At 40.8% G+C, this 24,398-nt stretch overlaps 1 protein-coding gene across 1 annotated transcript in view; it reads left to right on the forward strand.

Moving 5' to 3' along the window:
* Nucleotides 1–1,289: 1,289 nt before the first annotated feature.
* Nucleotides 1,290–24,398, forward strand: part of LOC124038747 (CUB and sushi domain-containing protein 1-like) — a 374,488-nt gene continuing 351,379 nt past the window's right edge. Inside the window, 2 exon segments of the mRNA XM_046354821.1 lie at nucleotides 1,290–1,323; nucleotides 21,295–21,511. Of these exon segments, the coding sequence (XP_046210777.1) occupies nucleotides 1,290–1,323; nucleotides 21,295–21,511 (251 nt within the window).

Here is a 24,398-nt window from a genome sequence, read left to right on the forward strand (position 1 = left end):
AAATGGACATTTTTGATATATATCGATAGAATTATTTAAACAAAAGGACCATTTGTGATGTTTATGGGACATATTGGAGTGCCAACAAAAGAAGCTCGTCAAAGGTAAGGCATGAATTATATTTTTATTGTATTATTATATTATTATTTATTTTTGTGTGTTTCCCGCCTGCAGAGTTGAAATATGTTTTCTCTCTTTGTTTACGGAGGTGCTATCCTCAGATAATAGCATCGTTTGCTTTCGCCGAAAAGCCTTTTTGAATTCTGACATGTTGGCTGGATTCACAACAAGTGTAGCTTTAATTTGCTATCTTGCATGTGTGATTTAATGAAAGTTAGATTTTTATAGTAATTTATTTGAATCTAGCGTCCCACATATCCCAGAGAGGTTAAATGAATCGTATTGATGGTTGTTAGACTACAAAACTTGTTAATGGCCCTCAAGTTGCTAATGACCTGGGCCCGGTGTCCTGATAGTGATGGAACGTCCCAGACCACAGGGTCCATGACTCGAGAGGAAGGGCAGGACAGGACCTTCTCCCGAATTGTTGACAGGACAGGGCATTGCTGTTCTTTGAACCTGGGTGATAGGTCAGCGTGAAGTCAAATGTCGTAAAGATAAGGGCCCACCTTGCTTGTCGCGGATTCAGCCTCCTTGCTGTCTGTATGTACGCCAGGTTGCAATGGTCAGTGAGGATGACGAATGTGTCCTTGGCGCCCTCCAGCCAGTGTCTCCACTCTTCTAATGCCAACTTCACCGCCAGGAGCTCTTGATTGCCGACGTCATAATTCGTCTGCAGGAGACAGTTTCTTAGAGTAATACGCACATTAATACATTTGTGGATTACCTTGTTGTTGAGACAGAACTGATCCCACGCCCACCTCTGAAGCATCCACTTCCACTACAAAGGGTATCGTGGGATCTGGGTGTTTCAGCAATGGGGCGGAGGTGAAATGGCCCTCCAGTAGGCGGAAAGCCTTGTCAGTTGTTGGACTACACACCAACTTACGGGAACCACCCTTGAGGAGAGAGATGAGAGGCGATGGAGCTAAAGTTCCTGATGAAACGGCAGTAGAAGTTGGCAAACCCCAAAAATTGTTGTAACCCCTTTATGGTGGTTGGGACTTGGCGTGACCTGACCGCATCTACCTTCTTGATGTCCATCTTCACTACTTGCGGGCTGAAACTGGCACTTCTCTGCCTTGACAAAAAGTTGGTTAGCCAGGAGGCATTCCAGGATTACTCAGAGGTGAGCGATGTGATCCTCCATGGTAGCGGAGTAGACCAGGATGTCGTCGATATACACAACCACCTGGCGTCCAAGTATGTCCCCGAACAGCTCGCTGATAAATGTCTGGAACACTGACAGCGCATTGGCATCGCCAAGTGCTCATTGTGACCAGAAATCGTGCTTAAATCAGTCTTCCATTCATCCCCCCTGTGTATGCACTCCACAGGTCCTATTTGGTAAAGAACCAGGCCGTGCGGAGCTGTTCGATGGCTGCCGGCAAGTCCAACAGCTCAAATGAAAGATAAACACCTTGTTCATCAAGCCAGCATGTCAGATTTCTAAAATATTTTACGGCGAAAACATAGCACATATTTATGTCAAACCACCCCCAAAGACACAAGACGATATACAGCCATTTTGTCGAACAAAAGATGCAATCACAAACACAGGATTAAAAGACAAATAATTCACTAACCTTTTGAAAATCTTCATCAGATGACAGTAATAGGACATGTTACACAGTACATTTATGTTTTTTTCAATAATATGCCATTTATATCCATAGATCTCTGTTTACATTGACGCCATGTTCAGAAAATGCACATAAATGTCCGGAGAAATTATAGATAGCACTGCCAGATAACAGAAATAAACATCATAAACTTTGACTAAATATACATGTTCTACATATAGTTAGAAAGATACACTGCTTCTTAATGCAACTGCTGTGCCACATTTATTTTTAACGTGACAGAATTAGTTCACTATGTAATAATCTGAGACGGCGCTCAGACGTAAGCAGTATTTCTCCGCTATGTTGGAGTCAACAGAAATACAAAATTACAACATAAATATTCCCTTACCTTTGAGGACATCTAGTGGAAGACATAGAAAGTGTCTCCAGATCCATAGCTGGTTGGGAAGGGTGGGGACGATAATGTCATAGTTGCCCCAACTTTCAGTACTCCAAAAATAGTTTGGGAGATTGCCTGCCCTGTGAGTTCTGCTATACTTACAGACATAATTCAAACGGTTTTAGAAGCTTTAGAGTGTTTCCTATCCAATAATAATTATTATATGCATATATTAGCAATTTTGGACAGATTTTCTTTCAGTTTACTATTGGCACGCAATTCATCCAAAGGGGGCAGTATTCTGCCTAGCCCTAACAGGTTTTAAGCACATTGCTTCCTTTTACAACTGGAGTAGCCTACCTGTCTGGCATGTAAATTAACCCTGGGAAAAGTTCCCTCCATTCAATATACAAGTGCATATGGATGAAATGTAATTTTTGTCTTCTGACAGGTGCATGAAAATGTCCCTTTCTAAATCAAAATTAATTTCACACATATATTAGTTAATATATGTATATATTAGTTAATATATGTAACTACAAGAATACATTGAGAATAGTCTGATGTGTGAGAACATTATCACTTGTGAATGAGAAATGGTTCAGCATGTGCAGTCTACTATGGCAGGAAACATAGCACATACATTTTTTTGCAACCTTTTAAAACCTCTTGAGGGCACTATTTTTATGTTTGGAAAAATAAAGTTTCTAAAGTAAACGGCCTATTTCTCAGGACCAGATGCTAGAATATGCATATAATTGACAGATTAGGATGGAAAACACTCTAAAGTTTCCAAAACTGTCAAAATATTATCTGTGAGTATAACAGAACTGATATTGCAGGTGAAACCCTGAGAAAAATCAAACCAGGAAGTGGCTTCTATTTTGAAAACCCCATGTTCCATAGCCTCCCATTGCTCCATTTAAAGGGATATCAACCTATCCTTTTCTTCTTTTCTTCATCAAGGTGTCAACAGTCTTCAGACATAGTTTCAGGCTTTTGTTTTGAAGAATGAGTGTGAACGACCACATTGCGTAAGTGGATAGGTTGGGGCTCTCAGAGTGACTTGTGCGCAAAAGAGATAGGTGGCCATTGTTACTCCCGGTCCTAGTGAAAAGCCAACTGTCCTGGTAGATATATTATTGAATAGATATTTGAAAAACACCCTGAGGATTGATTATAAAAAACATCTGACATGTTTCTGTGGACATTATGGATATCATTTTGAATTTTTGTCTGCGTTGTCATGACCGCTCTTCCCGGTGGATTCCTGTGCATAACACACCAAACTAACGGAGGTATTTGGATATAAAAAATATCTTTATGGAACAAAAGGAACATTTGTTGTCTAACTGGGAGTCTCGTGAGTGAAAACATCCAAAGATCATGAAAGGTAAACGATTCATTTGATTGCTTTTCTGATTTTCGTGACCAAGTTACCTGATGCTAAGTGTACTTATTGTTTTGTCGAGCGATTGATACATTTACAAACGCTTGTATTGCTTTCGCTGTAAAGCATAATTTCAAAATCTGAGACGACATGTGGATTAACAAAAGGCTAAACTGTGTTTTGCAATATTGCACTTGTAATTTCATGAATATGAATATTTTCTAGTAATATTATTTGACTGTGGCGCTATGCTATTCAGCATTGCTGATGACAATTATCCCGGATCCGGTATCGGTGGTTCAGAGAGGTTAAAATAATAAATAGTCGCATCTCGCATCCCATAGGCCTATATGTATGGATAAGATTTGTATCACAACTAAAGTGGCCAAATAACTCAAAATTAAATGTAGCATATAGGACCCCCAGAACAGTGTTGGAGAGCCCTGACATATAGCCTATAGTGAAACGTGTTCTTATAAACAAAGTCATTGCGTAATCGTTTGTGAAAATTTTGTTTTGACTGGCCACTATTTAAAAGAAGAGATTCCCAGCTTTCTGTGCTATTTATTTTTCAACTCTTATAATTAAGCACATTAATCACCCCCCATCTTCATGCTGGTGTCACAATCTTTATTTGTGTGACACCGGTATCACCCACTCCTTCTGCCTGTATACTAGAGTCCTAGCTAGCTAGCACACAGTTTCCTTTGACCCCACCTGCTGCTTAACAGCTTAGCTTCCTAAATAAATTGTTGTTTAGCCTCCTACTAACAGCTTAGCTTCCTCAACTGTCTGATTGCCCCATACTGGGTTGCCAACACACATTACTTCAGCCCTCCTTGACAATGTTCCTCCGTGTTGAGCCAATAGAAATGTAATGATTGGTATATTTTTTCCAGGTGGCTATGGAGTCAGGTTAGGGGAAGTTCTTAACTCCGTTACACTTTTGGCTAGCTAGTACTCAGACCCTTGTATTTTTACACATTTTGTTACATTACAGCCTTATTCTAAAACCGATTTTTTAAAAATCCTCATCAATCTACACACAATACCCAATAATGACAAAGTGAAAAACAAAAAAATACAGAAATATTTGATTTACCTGAGTATTCAGACCCTTTGCTATGAGACTCAAAATTGAGGTCATGTGCATCTTGTTTCTATTGATCATCCTTGAGATGTTTCTACAACTTGATTGGAGTCCACCTGTGGAAAATTCAATTGATTGGACATGATTTGGAAAGCCACAAACCTGTCTATATAAGGTCCCACAGTGGACAGTGCATGTCAGAGCAAAAACCAAGCGATGAGGTTAAAGGAATTGTCCGTAGAGCTCCGAGACAGGATTGTGTCGAGACACACATCTGGGGAAGGGTACCAAAACATTTCTGCAGCATCGAAGGTCCCCAAGAACACAGGGGGCTCTATCGTCTTAAGAAGTTTGGAACCACCAAGACTCTTCCAAGAGCTGGCCTCCCATCCAAACTCAGATATTGGTGGAAAAGGGCCTTGGTCAGGGAGGTCAGGGAGGTCACTCTGACAGAGCTCCAGAGTTCCTCTGTGGAGTGGGGAGAACCTTCCAGAAGGACAACCATCTCTGTAGCACTCCACCAATCAGGCCTTTATGATAGAGTGGCCAGACAGAAGCCACTCCTCAGTAAAATGCACATGACAGCCCACTTGGAGTTTGTCAAAAGGCACCTAAAGGACTCTCAGACCATGAGAAACAAGATTCTCCAGTTTCAACTGTTCTGCCTTATTATTATTCGACCATGCTGGTCATTTATGAACATTTGAACATCTTGGCCATGTTCTGTTATAATCTCCACCCGGCACAGCCAGAAGAGGACTGGCCACCCCACATAGCCTGGTTCCTCTCTAGGTTTCTTCCTAGGTTTTGGCCTTTCTAGGGAGTTTTTCCTAGCCACCGTGCGTCTACACCTGCATTGCTTGCTGTTTGGGGTTTTTGGCTGGGTTTCTGTACAGCACTTTGAGATATCAGCTGATGTACGAAGGGCTTTATAAATACATTTGATTTGATTTGATTCTCTGGGCTGATGAAACCAGGATTGAACTCTTTGGCCTGAATGCCAAGCGTCACGTCTGGAGGAAACCTGACATCATCCCTACGGTGAAGCATGGTGGTGGAAGCATTATGCTGTGGGTATGTTTTTCAGCGGCAGGGACTAGGAGACTAGTCAGGACCGAGAGAAAGATGAACGAGGCAAAGTACAGAGAGATCCTTGCTGAAAACCTGCTCCAGAGTGCTCAGGACCTCAGAATGGGGCGAAGGTTCACCCTCCAACTGGAAAACAACCCTAAGCACACAGCCAAGAGAACGCTGGAGTGGCTTCCGGAAAAGTCTCTAATTGTCTCTGACTGTCCCAGCCATCTCTGGTGAGACCTGAAAATAGCTGTGCAACAACGCTCCCATCCAACCTGACAGAGCTTGAGAGGATCATCAGAGAAGAAGAGAAATTCACAAATACAGGTGTTTCAAGCTTGTTCCCAAGAAGACTCGATGCGGTAATCACTGCCAAATGTGCTTCAACAAAGTACTGGGATCTGAATACTTATGTAAATGTGAAATGTAAAGGATCTGAATACTTATGTAAATGTAATATTAACGTTTTTTATTTGTCATTATGGGGTATTGTGTATGGTGTGTAGATTGATGAGGGGAAAATAACTATTTAATCAATTTCAGCATAAGTCTGTAACGCAACAAAATGTGAAAAAGGTCTAGGGGGTCCGGTCCATGTATGCACTTGCTCGTCAATCGTTTAGGAACAATATCCTTCAATTTGTTTCTATTATCCTTTCAATTGTGTTCTTCTTACTATAAAATTATATAAAATAATGTCACATGAAGTATAATCTGCTACATGTACTACAGCATAGCCAGACCAGTAGGGCCTAACATAAGGCTGACTCAGAATATGCTAGTGTAAGGGTTTTCTGGTGAAAGAGAAGCAGACCAAAAAGCAGCATGGTGGTTATTCATTTTCTTTAATTTATAAAGAAACTACACATGAGACAACTAACAAAAACAACAAACGTGAGAAAACCTAAAACAGTCCTATCTGGTGCAAAGACAGAGACAGGAACAATCACCCACAAACACACAGTGAAACCCAGGCTACCTAAGTATGATTCTCAATCAGAGACAACTAATGACACCTGCCTCTGATTGAGAACCATACTAGGCCGAAACATAGAAATTCCCAAAACCTAGAAAAACAAACATAGACTGCCCACCCAACTCACACCCTGACCATACTAACTAAATACAAAACACAGGAAATAAAGGTCAGAACATGACAGCTAGTCTGTTCTTCTGAAATACATTTTCTTCATATTGTAATGTTTCTTAAAACCTGCCTAAAATAAATAATGGATTTATTGTGATGGTGCAGGCTACATCAAATCAAATCAAATCAAATTTATTTATATAGCCCTTCGTACATCAGCTGATATCTCAAAGTGCTGTACAGAAACCCAGCCTAAAACCCCAAACAGCAAACAATGCAGGTGTAAAAGCACGGTGGCTAGGAAAAACTCCCTAGAAAGGCCAAAACCTAGGAAGAAACCTAGAGAGGAACCGGGCTATGTGGGGTGGCCAGTCCTCTTCTGGCTGTGCCGGGTAGAGATTATAACAGAAAATGACCAAGATGTTCAAATGTTCATAAATGACCAGCATGGTCAAATAATAATAAGGCAGAACAGTTGACATTATATGTATTTATTATTCTTTCTAAAATGTAGATATTGCAACGGCACGCATCAGTGGCTTGGTAAGCTTGGAAGCCTGGAGATACTAAAGGTGTTTATGTTAATCTACGGTCACTTTTACTGTGAGACGAGGGCAGTCATTTGCATGACAGTTACCGTCTGACAAACTTTCATGGCCACCACAGCCAGTAGCATTACCATTTGCTGGGTATTGGTGTCCATGTCCAGACTTTACAGTCACAGTGCATAAATACTCAAATAAAACAAAGTCAAACGCGGCTCTCTACCAAACTGGGCCAAGAAATTGTGGATTACTCATCAGGCAATGGTCTTGCAGCCTGTTATCAATACAGAAATATTAATCTTGCCAGCAACTCTCTTCCAATGTGTGAGAAATTAATAGGGAGGGCTTGAAGTTGTTGCTGATAAGACTGAGCAGACAATGATATGTAGACAACATAACTTACATGTGAACTTAGTGAGTGGAAAATCCTCTGTGAAAAAGTGAAGTGATATAGAGCACTGGCAATGAGTGTATTTTATATTTTATTTTAAACACAATTAGTGTCATGAAATTGAACATAAATATATGCACAACTTGCTTTAAAAAATATATTCAAGAAATCTTCTCCCACATAACATTTTGTTGAGCAATACGGCAAACATGACTTAGTATCTGTTATATTGCATGTAATGTCAAAATAAAATATGTGACTACGCTAGTTCAATCAATCTTTTAATCAACTGTTTGTGTACATTAGAACAATGTCTTTGGAGGAATATACCTTTGGTAAACATGGCTAGGTGTTGCATACAGTGCCTTCGGAAAGTACTCAGACCCCTTGACTTTTTCCACATTTTGTTACTTTGCAGCCTTATTCTAAAATGTATTAAATCATTTTTTTCGTCATCAATCTACACACAATACCTCATAATGACAAAGCAAAAACAGGTATTTAGAAATGTTTGCACATTTTTCACCTTTAAAAAATGAAATATTACATTTACACAACTATTCAGACCCCTTTACTCAGTACGTTGTTGAAACACCTTTGGCAATGATTACAGCATTGAGTCTTCTTGGGTATGACGCTACAAGCTTAGCTCACCTGTATTTGGGGAGTTTCTCATTTACATAAGTATTTAGATCCCAGTACTTTGTTGAAGAACATTTGGCAGCAATTACAGCATCAAGTCTTCTTAGGTACAAGCTTGAAACACCTGTATTTGGGGAATTTATCTTATTCTTCTCTGCAGATCCTCTCAAGCTCTGTCAGGTTGGATGGGGAGCGTTGCTGCACAGCTATTTTCAGGTCTCACCAGAGATGGCTGGGCCAGTCAAACACATTCAGAGACTGCGTTGTCTTGGCTGTGTGCTTCGGATCGTTGTCCTGTTGGAGGGTGAACCTTCGCCCCAGTCTGAGGTCCTGAGGACTCTGGAGCAGGTTTTCAGCAAGGATCTCTCTGTACTTTGTTCCGTTCATCTTTCCCTCGATCCTGACTAGTCTCCCAGTCCCTGCCACTGAAAAACATCCCCACAGAATGATGCAGCCACCATCATGCTTCACGGTAGGGATGGTGCCAGGTTTCCTCCAGACGTGATGCTTGGCATTCAGGCCAGAGTTAAATCTTGCTTTTATCAGAGCAGAGAATCTTGTTTCTCATGGTCTGAGAGTCTTTAGGTGCCTTTTGGCAAACTCATAGCGGGCTGTCATGTGCATTTTACTGAAGAGTGGCTTCTGTCTGGCCTCTCTACCATACAGGCCTGATTCGTGGAGTGCTGCAGAGATGGTTGTCCTTCTGGAAGATTCTCCCATCTCCACAGAGGAACTCTGTCAGAGTGACCATTGGGTTCTAGGTCACCTACCCTTCTCCCCCAATTGCTCTAGGGAGATTCTTGGTGGTTCCAAATGTCTTCCATTTAAAAGGGATGGAGGCCACTGTGTTCTTGGGGAATTCAATTCTGCAAAATTGTTTTGGTACCCGTCCCCAGATCTGTGCCTCACCACAATCCTATCTTGGCGCTCTACAGACAATTCCTGCGACCTCAAGGTTTGGTTTTTGCTCTAACTTGCAGTGTTAACTCTGGGACTTTATTTAACAGGCCTTTCCAAATCATGTCCAATCAATTGAATTTACCACAGGAGGACTCCAATCAAGTTGTAGAAACCTCTCAAGAATGATCAATGGAAACAGGATGCACCTGAGCTCAACTTCGAGTTTCATAGCAAAGGGTCTAATTACTTATGTATGTTTAAATATTTTTTTTTCTTCATTAATTTGAAAAAATTTATAACAACCTGTTTTTCGCTTTGTAGTTATGGGGTATTCTGTGGAGATTGCCGAGGATTACAAATATATATATTTTTGGAATAAGGCTGCAGTGTTAATTTTGTGAACAGTAACTATGATGAAAAATCCTTGTCAACGACCAATTTGTTTCTGACTAAAACTATGACGATATCGAGATGTCCTGGTAAAACCACTAACTATTACAAATTACTTTTCATTTTAGTCAACAAAAATGTGACAAGAATAGAATTCCATGTGAGACTAATGGACATTCATTTGATAGGAAGCTTATTTTCATCTGTTTTGTCCAATTATAAGCATGCATGCAGAATATTTCATGCAACCCTGTCATTGACAGAACTAACATATTTCAGTGTCCTGATTGAGCTGATCTGGCCGGCTCTCCCACACAGCTCCCATGCGGACAATTCAGTCACTCGTCAATCTGTTGAATTGATGCATAGCCAGGACACTTCACTTGTAACTAACTTCAACTAGTCTAGAAACAATAATGTTTACTATCACTCTTACTGTCATGTAGCCTAGTGGTTAGAGCGTTGGACTAGTAAACAGAAGTTTGCGAGTTCAAACCCCCGAGCTGACAAGGTACAAATCTGTCGTTCTGCCCCTGAACAGGCAGTTAACCCACTGTTCCCAGGCCGTCATTGAAAATAAGAATATGTTCTTAACTGACTTGCCTGGTTAAATAAAGGTTAAAAAAAATGTAGGCTATTTTTGCTTTGATCACATCAGAAGCTCTATTATCCCATGTGCGCAGTAATTCCCTGATGTGGAAACTGCCTGGAAATTATTTCATGATGTTTTTTTTCTCCAAATAGTAAACAAACATGCCCCATTCCGCAGGTTCAGGGTTAAAGGGTGGGATAATCCATGGTTTTCTTCTGAGCTTTCTTGTATTATTCACGACCGTAATCTAGCCTGGGCTAAAGCAAGGAAATCATGTTCTGATGCTGATTGGCTTATTTTCAGGTAGTTACGAAACAAGTGTTCTTTTCTTCTCAGGAAGGCCAAGTCTGAATATTTTCTGTCTGTTACCACTGTTACCACCTGAATCACCCTAGAACGTTTTGGAAGGCTATTAAGTCTATGTCTGGTAACAGTAATGTTAATGAATTTACCGTCATGTGTTTTGAAGGACTCTGTTGCTATATATGACAAAACTGAAATGCTGAAATGCTGAAATATCATCTGGTAGGCTGTTTGATTCAGTGTCCTCTGTCTCTGTACAACCCTGTGTGGATGAACCAGTGAGAGCTGGTCAAACTTTTAGCTTTTTGCCATTCTCAGTGCAGGTGGTACATAAAGCCCTGAAATCCTTAGATCAGAGAAAGCCTGCACGTCCTGATCTTTTGGATCCCTGCTTTTTAAATCTGGCAGCTGATTTCATAGCTGAACCACTTACATATCTGTTTAATCTAACCCTGGAATGTAATGAAATACCAAAGATCTGGAAATCAGCATTTGTTCTACCACAACTCTATTTTATCAATGTACCAATCAGGCTTCAGGAAGAAGCATATCACAATTACAGCAGCCATGTAGGTTTTAAATGATATCACTAAAGCCCTTGACAAAAAAAACAACACTGTGTCTCACTTTTTATTGATCTCTCTTAGGCTTTTGATACAGTTGATCATGCTATACTAAGGCAGAGATTGTCGAGTGTAGGTCTTTCGGAGCATGCAGTTGCATGGTTTGCTTACTATCTGTCTGATAGAACTCGGTGCACTCAATTTGATGGGCTTATGTCTGTTAAATTGTCTGTCTTTAATGGTGTGCCCCAAGGCTCTGTACTTGGTCCTCTCTTATTCACTATTTATTTAAATGATTTAGACAAAAATATCCCAAATGCCAACTTCATTTTTATGCTGATGATACTGTTATTTACTGTTGTGCCTCGTCTCTTACAAAAGCTTTCCAGAACTTGCAAACTGCTTTTTATACTGTTCAACATACCTTGTGTCAATTGAAGCTTATCCTCAATAGTGCCAAAACTAAACTAATGGTGTTTTCTAATGCAAGAAATAGACCTCTGAGCATTTCACCTATTACTACCTGTCAGGGCAAGGAGATGGATGTTGTAACCTCATATAAATATCTTGGAATTTTAATTGATGACGGCCTCTCTTTTAAATTGCATATTGAACAACTTACAAAAAAATTTAGATTTTATTTTCGGAATAAGGCCTGTTTTTCTTTTGAAGCCAGAAGGAGGCTAGTAATCAGCTACATTTATGCCTTTACTAGACTATGGGGATATTTTAAATTTTAATGCTTCCGCTCAGTGTTTGAGATCAATTGACACTCTTTACCATGGCACTTTGAGATGTATTTTAAACTGCAAAACACTTACGCACCACTGCACTTTGTATACCAGGGTTGGCTGGCCTTCTCTAGTCACTCGTAGGCTCAGTCACTGGTATACTTTTATTTACAAAGCCATTTTGGGTTTACTACCTCCTTATTTGGGCATTTTTATTGTTCAGAAATGTGGTGGGTACTCTCTTCGTTTGCTGGACTTTATCCAGCTAACTGTTCCAAATGTCCGAACTGAATTTGGTAAAAGGGCTTTTATGTACTCTGCGCCATCGTCTTGGAACGCCTTACAAAATACTTTTAAACTGGAAGAACTTGTCCCAATTGGTGTTTTTAAATCACTGATGAAGGATTTTGAGGCTGATTCCCTGACCTATCAATGTTTTTAATTAGCTGTTTTTGATTTTGTTATACTCTTGCGAATTCAATCGTTTTTACTAGATTACTTGTAGTTTTTCATGTTGTCTGTCTGTAATTTTTGTAATGACTTGATGCTGCCTATCTTGGCCAGGACGCTCTTGAAAAAAGAGATTTTAAATCTCAATGAGCCCTTCCTGGTTAAATAAAGGTTAAATAAAAAATTTATTAAAAAAATTATTCCTCTGTGTTGCTGCTCTCGCTCTACGGTCCGCAAATGTCAGTTGCGGTTGCTTTTTTCTTATGTGAAAAATGAATGATATTTGTTGAATATTAGGAGTACAGTAATACTTCTGGTATTTTTGAAAAGCTGACATTCGCCCCTTTTCAAGCAAACCACTGTTATTTACCCTCCTTGACGGTTATGATGTGGAGAAAATCGTAGCTGTAATTGTTTAAAACCTTTTAGCCAAGGCTTTATGGACTATGTGGTTAATTATGGCTGGCATTGTTTACTATCTGCCACAATATGAATGTTGCCAGCTAAGATATAAAAGGGGATAGGAGGCCTAGTTGAACAAGGCTATCTGAATGTGCACATCATGGAAGTTAGAGGTAGCCTAAATATTCATTGTTTCATAGAAACTCTGACGAAACCTAGACTAAAATTGCCCAGTTTTCGTCAACTGATTAATAACTAAAACTAATTAAGGATGAAATGACTAAAATGTGACTAAGACTAAAATGTATTTTAATACTAAAACTAAGACTAAAACTACATCTAAAATACCTGCCAAAATTAACACTGGCATGGTCAATGTTATTTAAATAGTACAGTGGAATCATTGCACACTGTGCAGATAATTTGTTAGGCTACTCTTGTGAATGGTATATATACATGCACTTCTTATGAACAAGAAGCTGAGAACCTTAACTTCTCCATTTTAAATGCAGAAGCTTGGCATTTTAGATTTGATAATGAAACAAAGGCACATTTGATATTCATGGCGGAATTTAGAGAAAACAATGGCAACAATCGTCTCATGATAATGTTAGTAGGAGATTGTTGTTCCCCCTTTTGCAAATGTCATTTAGATGATTTTGTGTCAGTGAATCATATTCCACTGTAATTGAAACATGGATTCGCCTGCTTTTCCAATGACTCACAATGCTTCATTGTAACAGTGTCACAGTCTTGATGTGTTATAGTCAATGCAATAACTTTCCTCAAACAGTTTGTTCTGACCTTATATAATAGGTTAGAATATGAGCATCATTATGTTGTAATCTTGTTTACGATCTCGCCTGAGTAGGTACCTTATTTCATCAGAAATGCTTCTGTACTGATTGTTGATTTTCTGAACATCACTGGATGTCCCTGTTCTAACAGAGCATGCAGAGATCACTCATTGGGGTGTCACTAATACATGACTGCTAATAGCATGTTTATTGTGCATTAATAAAAACGTAATTTGTAATTTGCAACTGGCTATTCATCATAGATTGAAATTATATTTCTTTATTAATGGAGTTATATGGTTGTTTATTCGACATAATGTATTTCAATATCTGGCCCCTGCTTGGTTGTTATTGAGGCAAATTGTGGGAATGTATTGACCGTCAGCCCCGGGTTGGCTACTGCAGTAATAATGTTAATAAATCAATAAAGAGTTCTATCAGTGGCACAATTAAAGCTGTATTTCTTGTTCAAGAGTGCAAGGTGGTTCTCTGCAAGGGCAGCTTTAATGGCGGTCAGTTCAAACTAGTAAAAAATGAATCCCTTGTTGTGGATCTCATTACTGTTGCACTGGTGACATTTAAATCAGCTTTGAAAAAAGGCACAAGTTTTAAGTTTATTCGGCCTGAGCGAGTCTGACCACATGTTGCAACACAATCTCACACTCAATTCGTGCAAATATGTACAAAAAGTCTTTCAGCAGATTTCATGTGTTTCTTGTGTGGCTTAATTCGTGTGAAAAGACACATGTTTGTGCAACTTCGTTCATAGGAAAATATTTTTATAAAGTTATTAGCACAATGCATGTTGGGCAAATGGTGTTCTACACTGACTTTGTTTTGTGTCTTACATTTATTTATATATAATTAAAAAAACATGTTAGCAACCCAATAAGTTTTATCAACCAGGGTGTCACCAAAATAATTATAATATAATAGTAGCCTTACGTTATTTTTGTACATTGTTATTAATGCCAATACTGTTTTCTATGCTTGTTTTTGCATAATAATTTGGAATACTGGTGCACCTGTAGTCAGAAAGGCCCTTATTTTGTGTAGGTAACAGTAGGCCTACACGATTTTCTTCATAACGCATTCATATTTCTTAGAGCTCCACTTCTTTGTGTACATTCTACATTCTACCATTTCTTTCACAATGCATTTTAAGCACGGCTATGATGAATTTTATGAGGGTTGCCAGAATGGAGAAAATAAAGGTATTCGATTGGGGAATGGGGATATATTTCTATGATGAGAATGTCTAATACACACCATAATACACACACGTACACAAACAGTTACACACATATACACATATACACATACTCACTTTGTTTGAACTTATGTTATAGCCAACGCTTGACTTTTGTATGAATTAGTTGTAATGTCAGACTATAGTCCAAGCTATGTTTTCCAATGGTGCGAATGCTGTCGGCATTCAAAGATTATCCAACTTGAATAAAGGCTTGGAGGTAAGGACGACAGCAGTAGTGTAGCCTACGGGCGATATGGATACCACTTATGATTGTGGATGGACACGACCTTAAAGGTCCACAATGATGTCACCATTGCCCTTGATTCTAAGCAATGTTGTGCTGCTATTTTTATTCTTGTGGGCCGGCTAAGGAGTATTGGTGTCTCTGAGGGGTCTTTGGCCTGGTTTGCTAGATTGTCAGGACCTGGTTACGAACCCGGGTCTCCGGAGTGAGAAACAGTCACTTAACCAACTGAGCCACGAATAGTCGGCAGAACCCAGAAGATGAGGCAGACACAGCAGTACTTGAGACGGTGTATTTAATGAAGTAAAAAGTGAAGTCCTTCAGGAAAACATGTAACTCCACAACCTCAAAAGGAATTCCACAAGAACAATTCCACAAGAACAAAGGTAATCATCCAAGACAAAAAAGGTAAATCCACAAGGTGGTAGGTATAGCATAAAAAGCCTCAAAAGATACTCAAAAATAAATAAACAAGAACAAAAACAGAATTCCACAAGAGAGTCCACCGGGATCAACAAGAGTTCACAGAATACTAGGGCTGGGTGCTAACATACAAACACAGAGCAAAGAACTGAGGAAAACTAAGGGTTTAAATACAATCAGGGGAAACAAGGCACAGGTGCAAATAATAATGGGGATCAAGGGAAAACAAAAGGTCAAAAAGCACAATGGGGGCATCTAGTGACCAAAAACCGGAACAACCCTGGCCAAATCCTGACAAATATCAGAACATCTGCTGTCTCAGCCACTGCCCGTCACCAAGCGTGTACCCCAAGGCTCGTTCCTAGGCCCCATGCTCTTCTCAATTTAAATCAACAACAGGCAGTAGGAAGCTGTCTCATACATTTATATGCAGGTGATGCAGTCTTATACTCAGCTGGCCCCTCCACGAATGGTGTGTTAAATGCTCTACAACAAAGCTTTCTTAGTGTCCAACAAGCTTTCTCTGCCCTTAACCTTGTTCTGAACACCTCCAAAACAAAGGGCATGTGGTTTGGTAAGAAGAATGCCCCTCTCCCCACAGGTGTGATTACTACCTCTGAGGGTTTAGAGTTTGAGGTAATCACCTTATACAAGTACTTTGGAGTATGGCTAGATGGTACACTGTCCTTATCTCAGCACATATCAAAGCTGCAGGCTAAAGTTACATCTAGACTTGGTTTCCTCTATCGTAATTGTTCCACTTTCACCCCAGCTGCTAAACTAACCTTTATTCAGATGACCGTCCTACCCATGCTAGATTACGGATACGTAATTTATAGATCGGTAGGTAAGGGTGCTCTCGAGCGGCTAGATGTACTTTTGGCCATCAGATTTGCCACCAATGCTCCTTATAGGACACATCACTGCACTCTATACTCTTCTGGAAAGTGGTCATCTCTGTATACCTGTCGCAAGACCCACTGGTTGATGCTTATTTATAAATCCCTCTTTGGCCTCACTTACCCCCATCTGAGATATCTATTGCAGCCCTCATCCTCCACATACAACACCCATTCTGCCAGTCACATTCTGTTAAAGGTCCACAAAGTACACACATCGCTGGGTTGCTCGTCTTTTCAGTTCACTGCAGCTAGCAACTGGAACGAGCTGCAACAAACACTCAAACTGGACAGTTTTATCTCAATCCCTTCATTCAAAGACTCAATCATGGACATGCTTACTGACAGTTGGCTGCTTTGCGGGATGTATTGTTGTCTCTATCTTCTTGCCCTTTGTGCTGTTGTCTGTGCCAAAGAATGTTTGTACCATGTTGTGCTACTGCCATGTTATGCCGCTACCATTTTGTTGTCATGTTGTGTTGCTACCATGCTGTGTTGTCCTGTGTTGCTGCCATGCTATGTTGTTGTCTTAGGTCTCACTTTATGTAGTTTTGTGTTGTCTCTCTTGTTGTGATGTGTGTTTTGTCCTATATTTTTATTTAATTTATTTTCTATTTTTTGGGGGGGGGCTTTTATTGCTCAGTCTAATTTGTGCTGCTAAAAGAAAAATGGACACATGCTCAAATTTGCACACTTTTGATAGACTTAAACAGCAACAAATTATCGAGATATTACAGTGTCACCAACAAAAACATAAACTAGGCCTATAGCAAATGCAGCATATGGCATACATTGCTCACATGCAAATAGCCATTCCATGAGAGCAGCATTTATTTTTCAACTTGAAGCAACGAGCCCAATTAGTCTTCCATGACAAAAAGATAAACAACATAGGCTGATAAATCCTAAGTTTTTGGGTTATACTCGTGTAAAACAATTAGCCAAATCTGTCATGACTCTCGTGGGTTGAAGAAGGAGACCAAGGTGCAGCGTGGTTGGCATTCATAATATTTATTAAACTGAACACTGCAACAAAATAGAACAACGAAAGCGCACAGTTCTGTCGGGCAGCTAAACAAAAAATAACTACCCACAAAACACAGGTGGGAAATTGTCTGCCTAAGTATGATTCCCAATCAGAGACAACGATAGCCAACTGTCCCTGATTGAGAACCATACACGGCCAAAACATAGAAATAAAGAAACTAGAATGCCCACCCTAGTCCCACCCTGGCCTAACCAAAAATAGAGAATTAAAGCCTCTCTATGCCAGGGCATGACATAATCAATATGTCCATGTCCTATTCTTGAAGATCAAGGGATTTCAATTCATTGGAATGCCTGGAAATCTGGCAGACTTTGGTTATTAATGCAAAGAAATAGCCTAATCATATTATTATACAGTTGAAGTTGGAAGTACATACACCTTAGCCAAATACACTTCAACTCAGTTTTTCACAATTCCTGACATTTAATCCTCGTAAAAATTCCCTGTCCTAGGTCAGTTAGGATCACCACTTTATTTTAAGAATGTGAAATGTCTGAATAATAGTAGAGATAATTATTTATTTATTTAATCACATTCCCAGTGGGTCAGAAGTTAACATACACTCAATTAGTATTTTGTAGCATTGCCTTTAAATTGTTTAACTTGGGTCAAACTGTTCAGGTAGCCTTCCACCAGCTTCCCACAATAAATTGGGTGAATTTTGTCCCATTCCTCCAGACAGAGCTGGTGTAACTGAGTCAGGTTTGTAGGCCTCCTTGCTCAGAACACACGCTATTTCAGCTCTGCCCACACATTTTCTAAAGGATTGAGGCCAGGGCTTTGTGATGGTCACTCCAATACCTTGACTTTGTTGTCCTTGAGCCATTTTGCCACAACTTTGAAAGTATGCTTGGGGTCATTGTCCATTTGGGGGACCCATTTGCAACCAAGCTTTAACTTCCTGACTTATGTCTTGAGATGTTGCTTCAATATATCCACATAATTTTCCTTCCTCATGATGCCATGTATTTTGTGAAGTGCACCAGCCCCTCCTGCAGCAAAGCACCCCGACAACATGATGCCCCCCCTCCGTGCTTCACGGTTGGGATGGTGTTCTTCGGCTTGCAAGCCTCCCCCTTTTTCCTCTAAACATAACGATGGTCATTATGGCCAAACAGTTCTATTTTTGTTTCATCAGGACATTTCTCCAAAAGGTACGATCTTCGTCCCCATGTGCAGTTGCAAACCGTAGTCTGGCTTTTTTATGGCGGTTTTGGAGCAGTGGCTTCTCCCTTGCTGAGCGGCCTTCCAGGTTATGTCGATATAGGACTCGTTTTACTGTGGATATAGACACTTTTGTACCTGTTTCCTCCAGCATCTTCACAAGGTCCTTTGCTGTTGTTCTGGGATTGATTTGCACATTTTGCACCAAAGTATGTTCATTTCTGAATGGTATGACGGCTGCGTGGTCCCATGGTGTTTATACTTGTGTACTATTGTTTGTACAGAGGAACGTGGTACCTTCAGGCGTTTTTTATTTTTCTGAGGTCTTGGCTGATTTCTTTTGATTTTCCCATGATGTCAAACAAAGAGGCACTGAGTTTGAAGGTAGGCCTTGAAATACATCCACAGGTACACCTCCAATTGACTCAAATGATGTCGATTAGCCTATCAGAAGCTTCTAAAGCCATAACATCATTTTCTGAAATTGTCCAAGCTATTTGAAGGCACAGTCAACTTAATGTATGTAAACTTCTGACCCACTGGAATTGTGGTACAGTTAATTATATGTGAAATAATCTGCCTGTAAACAATTGTTGGAAAAATTACTTGTGTCATGCACAAAGTACATTTCCTGCCTGACTTGCCAAAACTACAGTTTGTTAACAAGACATTTGTGGAGTGGTTGAAAAACGAGTTTGAATGACTCCAACCTAAGTGTATGTAAACTTCCGACTTCAACTGTATGTAGTAGAAAGTAATGGGTTAGAAGAAGCCTGCATAACCAACCTATAATGTAAAATGCAACATCCATTTATGGCTAGCTATGTAAACTCTAATATTTATTTATCCTACAATAGATGTCGTTGAATTGGTAATATTACATTTTGTAACCAAAAGTCATCTGATTTTGGTAATCCAAAAGTTACGTTACTGATTACAATTTTGGACAGGTAACTAGTAACTGTAACGGATTACATTTAGAAAGTAACCTACCCAACCATGGTTATCATTCATGCTAACATGTACAATATGAAATAATATGCCAACACAAATATTGTTTAACTCAAATGCCCACCTACATTATTATAGTACAAAGTACACAAAGTGCATTGGAACAGAAAGTTCCCTACTGTCACACTTTTAGAGGGCATTTGGCTACACCCGTAATAACATCTGCTAAATATGTGTATTTTACCAATCAAATTTGATTTGATAACGATATACAGATGTCTGAGGGTGTCCAGCATCAAACAAATCCAGCATCATCTGGTTACAGCCTGAGCATGTTTTAGGCATATTTGGAGTGGTCCATTAATGTAAACTCTTAGAAATATAGCATGTCCCATCTGGTGTCTATTTATTTGGTTTTGGTTCCTTTATAGGTTTGGTCCATTAGTTAACAATACAACATGACACTGAGTTCATACATACTGCTTTTCAATCATAAATAAGACAAGATATTGGAAGGTCCCCCTGGTTACACCTTCTAATGCGTAACCACATCTACTTGTTTTAATTAGCTGCTTAATGTATAACTAGTTTTACCTTAGAATTACTGTAGCCCATTCTGTTTTGTTTGTCACTAAAAATTATGTTTTTATTGCTGTGTTTTTATTGCTGAGGTCTTATGATTTAGCAATTTGATAATAATAATAATAATAATATATGCCATTTAGCAGACGCTTTTATCCAAAGCGACTTACAGTCATGTGTGCATACATTCTACGTGATGGTACCATAGTTAGAATATATTGGGTCAGAAGCTTTGACAAAGCTTTGATAATTCAGCATTTTTTCATTCTCTGTTTCTAAAAATAGGGGTTTTCTTACATATGAACAGACCCCCACACTTGTAGTTCCATCATCCTTTATCAATTTAGAGCACTAGTCTAGACAATTGTGGACTGTTTATATTTCTGACGTTATGTTTTAAGAATAACAATGGTAATTAAAAATACATCAACAGATAGGAAATTGAGAGCAATGTTTTCCAATGGCAGGAAATTAAAATTAGCCCTAGCCTTTCAGCTACTCTCATAGCCACCAACAACATTTTAAAATGATGTCTGTCTTCTTTCTATGAGTGGGTTTCGATTGACACGAATGTCTACCGGGAGTATTAGCAGCAAGCACATTTAATTGAATTCAATGCTTGACATCTACATGCAGAAACACACTCTGTTTATTTACTTTGAGTAAATGGTTCTTGCCAAAAAATGTCAGGATTTAGCCTTGTTACTCTTTCATTGCAAATCTCGAGAGGTTGAAAGGACAATCTCCTTTTATAAAAGATTCTACACCTCTTTGATGAGGTATAGCCTAATGACTTGTATTATCATGGTGTGTGCTCACTGTATTTCTCACATGCTGCTTTTCAATCATAAATAGGCCAAGATATTGGAAGGTCCCCCCCCCCCCTATGCTGCATACGATATGATAAAGCGAGAAATGTGAAATGGAACATTGAGGAACATTGACCATTAATGTGCATATGTCAACATGTTAAAACATACCCAAACACATATATATTTAATGTTTGTGAAGAGTGGTTATTGTCTACAAACCTGAGGCTTCTAATGGATAATGGGATGCTTCGTTATGCTACAAAAATGCTGTTTAAGTGGCATACTTGAGGACGGTTCATCAGGACACCACAGAAATCCCTCTGTGAGTCACGTATAATATTGCAGAAAGAGTTTCCCTACAGAGTAGTTCACTGGGTTCGGTGTTGTTATATTTCAAAAGTTTTGTGGTACAATCTGTAAATTCTTAGATTGGAAATCTAAAAGACCCATATTATATCTAATGTCTGTCTTTGATCTTTGTCCTCAGGTCAAACTTGTGGTGGTGTTGTACAAGGACTAAATGGAACGATAGAGAGTCCTGGCTTTCCCCATGGCTACCCAAACTATGCCAACTGTACCTGGATCATCATTACAGGAGAACGAAACAGGATACAGTTGTCATTTCACACCTTTGCTCTTGAAGAGGACTTTGACATAGTCTCCATTTATGATGGCCAACCGCAGCCAGGAAACCTGAAAATTAGGTAAGACTTTTACTTACTCATATGCAGTTTTATATGTATTCATTGAATTTGAGTGTTACAGTACTGTATTGTTGTAACTTTAGTGGTCCTGTGTGGCACTAGCAATGCTAAGGATATTATCATGCTGACATGACTGATGCCAGTATATAGATTTTGGCCTGTTAAGTGATACATACTTTAGTTGTGTAGTGTTGAACATTCATGTGTACCCACTGAATAGTTATATTGATGTTATAAGGGCACTCATTCATTCCAACTGTACCTAAAGTACCACAGGGCTTCTTTATCTTGCCATAAAAGAGCAAATCAACTGAAAACGTAAAATTCCCATCAGGACCCTTCTGAAACAAGTAAACATTTGTAACGCCATGCAGGCTAAACTGCATCCCTGTGGTTGCCAAGGTTGCGCTTACCAGGTTTGAAGTATGCCAATAGGTTGGTACGGGAGGCACCCTCTTGGCGTTGAAGTAAGTAATGGGGATCTGCAATCAAAAAAGACAATCTCAAAATACTTGTCCTCCAAGTGAAAATGGAATGCCTTAATTCAGATGCAGGATTATTTTTGTAAAAGCATACACATTATTAACACAACTTTGCATAAAGAGGGTGAAGTGAAACTAATGCTGCTGAAAAGTATTTACCAAGTAAATATGTGAGTAGTATTATAAAGTGTTTACCAACTCAGTGGCCTTCTAGTTTGATTGTCTGTCCAGAGATTGGAAGGTTGGGAGTTCGATCCCCGTTTGAGTTATACCAAAGACTGAAAATGGTACCTGCTGCATCTCTGCTTGGCAATCAGCATGACGGAGATAGATTGTTTGTAGGGCCCTGCGATTGTATAGCGTCCTGTCTAGGGGGTGTACTAGTACATCAAACTGCCTCACGGTACCGAAACAGGAGTGCACTTTCCGGATAACACAAGCCAAGGCTCGTGCAAGGCTACTTACTTAATGAATATAAATTGTTAGACAGAGCACCCGCTCAATGTGATTCCATGTATTATTGACTAGATCAGTGAAAATGTCAGTCAGTCTCTTAGCCAATGGGAAAATACCAGGCTAATGATAATTATACATTTTATTATACAGGGCAAGACAACAAAGTTTTAAAGGACATGTAAATACATCAACTTGTGTGGAAAAGTACAGTGCATTCGTAAAGTATTCAGACCCTGTCACGTTCTGACTTTTATTTCCTTTGTTTTGTCATTATTTAGTATGGTCAGAGCGTGAGTTGGGGTGGGCAGTCTATGTTTGTTTTTCTATGATTTGGGTATTTCTATGTTTTGGCCTAGTATGGTTCTCAATCAGAGGCAGGTGTCATTAGTTGTCTCTGATTGAGAATCATACTTAAGTAGCCTGGGTTTCACTGTGTGTTTGTGGGTGATTGTACCTGTCTCTGTGTTTGCACCAGATAGGGCTGTTTTGGGTTTTCACGTTTCTTGTTTTGTTAGTTTGTTCATGTGTCGAGTCTTTATTAAAGAACCATGAATAGAAACCGTGCTGCATTTTGGTTCGCCTCTCCTTCAAGTCAAGAAAACCGTTACAGAATCATCCACCACAACAGGACCAAGCGGCATGGTAACGGGCAGCAGCAGCGAAAGACTTCTGGACTTGGGAAGAAATCCTCGATGGGAGAGGACCCTGGGCAAAACCAGGGGAGTGTCGCCACCCCAAGGTGCAGCAGGAGAAGCGGCAGCAGGAGCAGCGCGAGGAGGAATGGACATGGGAGGACGAATTGGACGGAAAAGGACCCTGGGCACAGCCTGGAGAATATCGCCGCCCCAAAGAAGAGCTGGAGGCAATGAAGGCAGAGAGGCGCTGGTATGAGGAGGCAGCACGGCGGCGTGGATGGAAGCCTGAGAGTCAGCCCCAAACATTTCTTAGGGGGGGCACACCGGAAGTGTGGCGAAGCCAGGTAGGAGACCTAAGCCAACTTCCTGTGCTTACCGGGGGGCGAGAGAGACCGGGCATGCACCGTGTTATGCGGTGGAGCGCACGGTGTCCCCAGTGCAGGTGCATAGCCCGGTGCGGTACATACCAGCTCCGCGTATCGGCCGGACTAGAGTGAGCATCGAGCCAAGTGCTATGAAGCCGGCTCTACGCATCTGGTCCCCAGTGCGTCTCCTTGGGCCGGCTTACATGGCACCAGCCTTGTGCACAGTGTCCCCGGTTCGCCTGCATAGCCCAGTGCGGGCTATTCCACCTCGCCGCACTGGCAGGGTGATTGGGAGCATTCAAACGGGTAAGGTTGGGCAGGCTCGGTGCTCAAGAGCTCCAGTGCGCCTCCACGGTCCGGTCTATCCGGTACCACCTCCACGCACCAGCCCTCCGGTGGCAGCCCCCTGCACCAGGCTGTCTCTCCGTCTCATCCCTACAGGTGCTTCCGCCTCTCCAGTGCTGCCGGAGCCTTCCTCCTCTCCAGCGCTGCCGTTGTCTTCCGCCTGTTCGGCACTGCCAGAGCTCCCGCCACTCATTCCAGAGGCGCCAGAGTTACTCAGTCCAACGCTGCCAGAGCCTTCCTCTCCAGCATTGCCGGAGCTTCCAGTCTGCCCAGCGCCATCTGAGCTACCCGTCTGCCCAGCGCCGCCAGTGCCGCCAGTCTGCCCAGCGCCACCAGTACCGCCAGTCTGCCCAGCACCGCAAGTGCCGCCAGTCTGCCCAGCGCCGCCAGTGCCGCCAGTCTGCAAGGTGCCGCCAGTCTGCAAGGAGCCGCCAGTGCCGCCAGTCAGCCAGGGGCCGCCAGTCAGCCAGGGGCTGCCAGTCAGCCCAGAGGCGCCAGAGCCCCTCAGCCCAGAGGCGCCAGAGCCCCTCAGCCCAGGTCCCGAGCTGCCCCTCTGTCCCGAGCTTCCGCCCCTCTGTCCAGAGCTTCCGCCCCTCGGTCCCGA

The sequence above is a fragment of the Oncorhynchus gorbuscha genome, linkage group LG06, assembly GCF_021184085.1.
Source record: "Oncorhynchus gorbuscha isolate QuinsamMale2020 ecotype Even-year linkage group LG06, OgorEven_v1.0, whole genome shotgun sequence".
In the NCBI taxonomy this organism is placed as follows: Eukaryota; Metazoa; Chordata; class Actinopteri; order Salmoniformes; family Salmonidae; genus Oncorhynchus; species Oncorhynchus gorbuscha.